At 36.4% G+C, this 6,649-nt stretch overlaps 1 protein-coding gene across 1 annotated transcript in view; it reads left to right on the top strand.

Annotated features, from left to right (window-relative positions):
• TEX30 (testis expressed 30) overlaps positions 1-1,177 on the top strand; it is a 4,592-nt gene extending 3,415 nt beyond the window's left edge. Inside the window, 2 exon segments of the mRNA XM_006752923.2 lie at positions 1-19; positions 713-1,177. The exon segment at positions 1-19 is cut by the window's left edge and continues 14 nt beyond it. Coding sequence (XP_006752986.1) covers positions 1-19; positions 713-886 — 193 coding nt within the window. The 3' untranslated portion in view covers positions 887-1,177.
• The last annotated feature ends 5,472 nt before the right edge of the window (positions 1,178-6,649 follow it).

Raw genomic sequence — 6,649 nt, forward strand, 5'->3', positions numbered from 1 at the left:
AGATGAAATGTGTGAAAAGGTGAATTACAACTTGATATTTTTGTGCATGAGAGAGCAAGAAAGACAGATATGTTGGGAACAATATATTACCTGCAGCAGCCAGTCTTTTTACTGGTAAAGAGATGCTGATTTGACTAATTCGAGTTTTGTGCATTAGTTGCCCTGTTGCTTTGGAGAACATAAAATAAGCATAATGACAAAATTAATCTCCCTATGAGAATTGGTAAATGGATTAACTTTTTACTTGGGAAATGATTAATCTGAATCTTATGAGTTGGGGATTACTAGACTACGTTTGGTTTATCATTTCAACTTTCAAGCAGATTCTCCAATTTTTTATAAAATTGATTCTTGAGAAAAAAATAGTAACTTGTACATATTAGTAAATATCAGTGTATTTCCTAGCCTAGAGCATATAATTTCTTTGGGGAAAATATTTTTAGGAGATTTTTTTTGGCTCTATAATTTAATTTTTATCATCAACATTAAATGCTTGATCTGTTCTGTAGACTTGCTGTTTCTGAGAGATGGGGACTTCCGGCCACTTCAGTAGACATTTCTTTGCACATTCCTTTACCTTAAACGATGTTCGTAGAGTAGGTATTTAATGACTATTTAGTGAGTGGATGCTAGTATAGGTGGGGCTGAAGAGAGAATTTTTATTAGACACAAATAGATCATTAGTCTAGTATCCTCTTCTTTTTTCCTCTAGAACTTGTTGGAGAAAGTCGCACAGAAAATGCAAGCTCCTAATAAAATCCACTGGATTGAGAAGGCAAATCATTCCATGGCAGTGAAAGGACGGTCAACGAATGATGTTTTCAAAGAAATAAATACACAAATTTTGTTTTGGATTCAGGAAATCACTGAAAGGGATAAGAAATAATTGTCTTTAGTTAAAAGCCATGTTATTTTGAATACAAATACAGTTAATTTGATAAAGAACAGCATAACTCTCAGCATTATGAGGTATATTTTCAACTAACTTAATGTTCTTTAATGTTCCCCCATTTATAAAACATGTTTTAATTGTGAAATTGATGTATTTTACAAAATGTGTTTTGAAAGCATAGTTCTATAAAGATGATGCACAAATGTTGAAGACAGTCTAAATATAATTTATTTTTATTAATATAGTTAAGTTTGAAAAAATTAAACATTTGAATTTTGTTACAGTGGAACTTTTGTCATTTCTTTGCAGTTGAGAAAGTAATTTTGCAGAGGAGTGTCATCTTTAAAAAAGGAAAGCAACACTCATTTTACTATAGTAAATTCAGTCACTAATTCAGGCCCTCAACAATCTCATCTGTATAATTGCAGAAACCTAATTGATTTTCCTATTTCATTGTCTCCTTGCTTCAGTAAGTCACTTGATACCTCCAACTCAAAAACTTGAGAGATGTTCAAAGGTGATTATTAAGTTTTAAAGTCCTTAATTTAAGGCCCTGCAAAATAGGCCCTATCAACATTTTAGCCTTATTTTCCCCATTCTCTAAACCTATACACCTCATTTATAAATAAATGAGGCATGCTGCCTGTCAGCTGTGAGTTTGACATGCTTGCTGTACACAGTACTTGGTAACATGGACTACACAAATATCTCTCCTTGGAACCCACATAATATCTTGTTCTTTGATGTTAATCACACTTAGTCTTCTCAGTAGGTTATTAACATATCTAATCCATACCACTTAAATTACATACTCCTTTAAGTCAGGGAATAGTTTTTACTCACCTTTGTATCTATAAAGCAGTTTTTAGTTACTTATTGAATGACTTATGCTTTCATTATTCAGTAAATATTTGTTGTAATGACCTATATGATATTCACAGAATTTCTAACCGTTATAAGCAATCCTGATTTTATATTATTATTATTCACACGCCTATAATTGGGACTTTTTTCCTGGTACATAAAGAATAAAAACCTAGTTCACAATGTTTAAATAGCTCAAAGAATGTGACAATCAATATAGATTTTTTAAAACTTCAATTTTTTTCCTGAGTGTTTTCCTGTAGTGTCTATTACTGTTAGTAATGTGATTTCTCTAGTGTTCATTATTTTTTATTGTCTGATTTTTTAAAACAAATTTAGCTTAACATTTATTTTTTAATAACCTAAGATTTTATTGATTTTAGAGAGAGGATGAGAGAGAAACATCGATCAGTTGCCTCCTGCTCATACTCCAACCAGGGATTGAACCCACAATCTGGGTATGTGCCCTGACTTGGAATTGAATTCACCATCTTTTGGTGTACAGGGTAATACTCCAAGTGAACCACACCAGCCAGGATTAGCATTTACTTGTAATTCTTCTCACTTGAGACTGACATGAGAGGTCTCCAGTGCAAAGGACAGAAGTGTTTTGTTTGTGCTGAAAACTAAGTAATTGTACTTTTGTTAGTAGGCAAGGAAATTAAGTAACAAATATGAATGACAGAGCCCTGGAGGGGAAACCCTTTACCTCTGCAAACTTAAGCATCAGCATGAGAGTTACACAGAAGTTCCTTTTCAGTTTTTATAAGAGCTATTCAGTGGTATACTAATAAAGGTTCAGTGCCATAAGCTCTGAAAAATCTAAGGAATTAGAGAGTAAAGTGTTAAAACATTGAATCCCCTTTAAGGTAGTTACATTAAATGAATTAAAGAATGCCTGCCATAGGCAAGAGATTGTTTTTGCCAGTTGCATTATTTCATAGGAAAAAATTTAAAAAATCACTCTACGTAGGTGGAGAGTTAGAGAGGAGGGTGTACTTTACCCTGAAATCCAGAGGAATTGCTGAAGTTTTATCTAGAAGTAATGAATGCCTACCATGTATTCTACAAAGACATTCTTTGCAAAGATAAACCCCAAGATAACAGGTAAACCTAAATTAAGCATGTAACTCCTGGAGGCTATGTTCCAGTAGACTGAAAGACTGTAAACTCTGACATTTAAAATGTGCTTTTGACCTTACTGTCTTTCATACTCTGGGACAGTAAGAGCCCCAAATACCTTCCTTGCACTCAAACTTATGTGACCAAAGAGGCCTGAACACTATTTATAAAGCGTAATATTTCTTTCCTCAACTCACCTTGAATAAGTGAAGACTAAGAATTATATCTTCAAAGGGAAAGTACTCTAAATCCAAGGTAGTGTTAACATTTTCATTAATAGTCCATTCTGTCACTACTTTGTGACTAAACTTTGAGGAAAAAAAGTGAGCAGGACTTAAATCTGGCTCTGCCCCACCCTATTTCTGACAACAGGACACATCACAAGTAGTAGCTACTTGGAATCACCAGCCAGGGTGAAAAGGAAATTTGCCAGGAGAAAATGGTAAAATCTAACTTTGGTTTTCAGCATAACGGTAGATTGTTGAAGAGGAATAACAGACCCATCCAGTAAAAAGGAATATAAAAGTAGGTGCTTTAAAGTTAAAAAATAATCCGCAGACCCATTAGAGACAAGCTCTCATGTCCTACATAACAATGAGGTGTACTAATAATAAAAAATTATTTGGCATTTATCTTAAATTTAAACTAGGTCATCTAGCTTTGTTTTTTTCTAAATCTGGCAACCTTACATTTTTATTTCCCTGATTAGAAAAAAAGCATAAAATGTACTATTCCTGATGGTAATAGGAAGTGGTATGTCCAATTTTGTTCTACATTTGAATTATGGGGCAGTGATAACTCACCTATACTACCCTTAGAATTGTTTCTTTTTGTGAAACTAATAGAGGATTATTTTAAAATTTTTAGCCCTAGCCAAAACCGGTTTGGCTCAGTGGATAGAGCGTCGGCCTGCGGACTGAAAGGTCCCAGGTTCAATTCCGGTCAAGGGCATGTACCTGGGTTGCGGGCACATCCCCAGTGGGAGATGTGCAGGAGGCAGCTGATCGATGTTTCTCTCTCATCGATGTTTCTAACTATCTCTCTCCCTTCCACTCTGTAAAAAATCAATAAAATATATTAAAAAAATAAATAAAAATAAAATAAAATTTTTAGCCCTAGCTGGTTTTGCTCAGTGGATAGAGCGTTGGCCTGCCAACCAAAAGGTCCCAGGTTCGATTGCAGGCAAGCCCATGTACCTTGGTTGCAGGCTCCTCCCCAGCCCTGCCCTGGTCAGGGCATGTGCCGGAGGCAATCGATGTTTCTGTCTTTCCCTCTCTCTTCCACTCTCTCTAAAAAAATCAATGGAAAAATATCCTCGAGAGAGGATTAACAACAAAAATTTTTTAAGTAAAAATTCTATAGCACCACACACCTCATTATTGCTAAAGTAAATTGCTATGAACGCAGTTAAACACCCACTCTGACACATACCTAACTTTATTTAATCACTGCTGCCCTTGATAAGATACTGAGAAGCCCTAGAAATTTTTTTTCTGGCAGAGTGCTGCATGTGGTTATGAGATGAGGAGGACTTCAGAATGATAATTTATTTCACATACTTAAAAATGACAGCAATTTTTTTAATTTTAAAAGCTGTGATGAGTGGATTGGAAGATAATACATTTTGAACTTATAGGACCTTCTAGAGTCCTGGACTTCTCAAAATCACTGGATGCCAATTTTCTTTATTTTAATTTTCCTAGGAGTTATTTTTGAGATCGTGCTCATAAAGATTTGACTTGGTTTCAGAAAGTTTGTACTTCCAGAAAAGGGTAGTTCAGATGCCCAGAAGGTAAGAAAAAAAAATGGTTGATTTCCTTCTCTCCTATTTTTCAGTGTCACATGCAGGTAACATTAAATTATGGAACTTTGATATTGGGATGATTTTAACATTTTATTATCTCCCTTTTTAACTATACTGATTTGTAGAGAGAGGAAGGGAGAAAGGAGAGAGAAACATCAATGTGAGAGGGAAACATTGATCATTTGCCTCCCACTGGGTATTAAGCCCACAACTTGGGTATGTGCCCTGACTTGGAATCGAACCAGCGACCTTTCAGTGCACAGGATGACGTCCAACTAACTGAGCCACACCAGCCAGGGCAAAATTATAAAACTCAACACCAAAAGCAACACTTCAATTAAAAATATGGGCAAAGAACCTGAATAAATACTTCTCCAAAGAGGACATACAAATGTCCAATAGACAAATAAAGAGAGACTCAATTTCACTGATCATCTGAGAAATGCAAATTAAAACCACAATGAAGTAGCACCTCACACCTGTCAGAATGGCTATGAATAAATAACAATTATTGGGGAGGATGTGGAGAAAAAGGAACCCTCGTGCAGATTGGTGCAGCCACTGTGGAAATCAATATGGAGATACTTCAAAAAATTCAAATTAGAACTGCCTTTTGAACCAGCGATTCCAATTCTGGAAATTTATCCAAAAAAACTGAAACACTAATTCAAAAGAATATAGTCACCCTGATGTTCATTGCAGTATTATTTACAACAGCCAAGATTTGGAAACAGCCAAGTGCCCATCAGTAAAGGAGTGGACAAAAAAGCTGTGGTACATTATCATAATGGAATACTACTCAGAGGTAAAAAGGAAATCTTACCCTGTGTGAGAGCATGGATGGACCTGGAGAGTATTATGCTAAGTGAAATAAGTCAGAGAAAGAGAAGTACCATATGATTTCACTTATCTGTGGTATCTAATGAACAAAATCTATAATAATGAAAGCATAATATGCTAATTAGACCGGATGACCTTCCAGGCGAAGCCAGGGCTGTGAGGGAAGCCGGGCCGGGGGAAAAAGGCCTACTCTTGAATGAATTTCGTGCATCGAGCCTCTAGTAAACAAAATAGAAACAAATTTATATAGAGAACAGACTGACAGCTGTCAGAGAGGAGAGGGTTGCGGGGGAGCTTGGCTGAAAAAGTGAAGGGATTAAACAAAAAAAAAAAAAAAAAGGAAGAAGTAGACACAGGCAACAGTGTAAAGATTACCAGAGGGAAAGGGGGATGAGGTGAGGTAGATGAGGGTTAAGGGGGGATAAATGATGATGGAAGAACTGATGGGGTGGGTGGTGAACACACAATATACAAATGATGTATTGTAGAATTATCTAAAACCTATAGAATTTTATTAATGTCATCCCAATAAATCCAATAAAATATGCATTTTGCTTTCAAATCTCCTCTTAAAGCCCACGATATAGAGAAATGTAAGAAAGTTACTAGTATAGTAATGGGACCTGCCCCCTAAGTCTCAAACTTCCAAATAGTTATCTTTCACATTCCCAGGACAAAGGTATGTGATGATCATCTTTATTTTCTTATTTTCTAAAGAGATAGAAGTCTACCCTTCTAGTAAAGAGAGATTGATTAGTTATATAGAATTTTTGTCTTTAAACTTTTATTATAGGAAAATACCCTATATAATAAAAGCCCAGTGACTGAAATGACGGAACAACCAGAAGGACCAGAGATGAGAATGACCACGGCTGGTCCCACCCCCCAGTGGGGACCCCCACCCTGATCTGGGGCTCCCATCAGGGCAAGCCGGCCAGCCCCCACACATGCACTGGGCCTCTATCCTATATAACAAAAGGGTAATATGCAACTTGACCCTAATGGCAACTTGACCCAGAATGACCGCTGGAACAGTCACTATGAGGCGCACTGACCACCTCTCGGTCCCTTTCCCTAGCCAGCAGGCTCCAATCGCCCAATGGCAAATGGGGAACTGGGGTGAGTGG

Source organism: Myotis davidii, unplaced genomic scaffold (genome assembly GCF_000327345.1).
Source record: "Myotis davidii unplaced genomic scaffold, ASM32734v1 scaffold450, whole genome shotgun sequence".
Lineage (NCBI taxonomy): Eukaryota > Metazoa > Chordata > Mammalia > Chiroptera > Vespertilionidae > Myotis > Myotis davidii.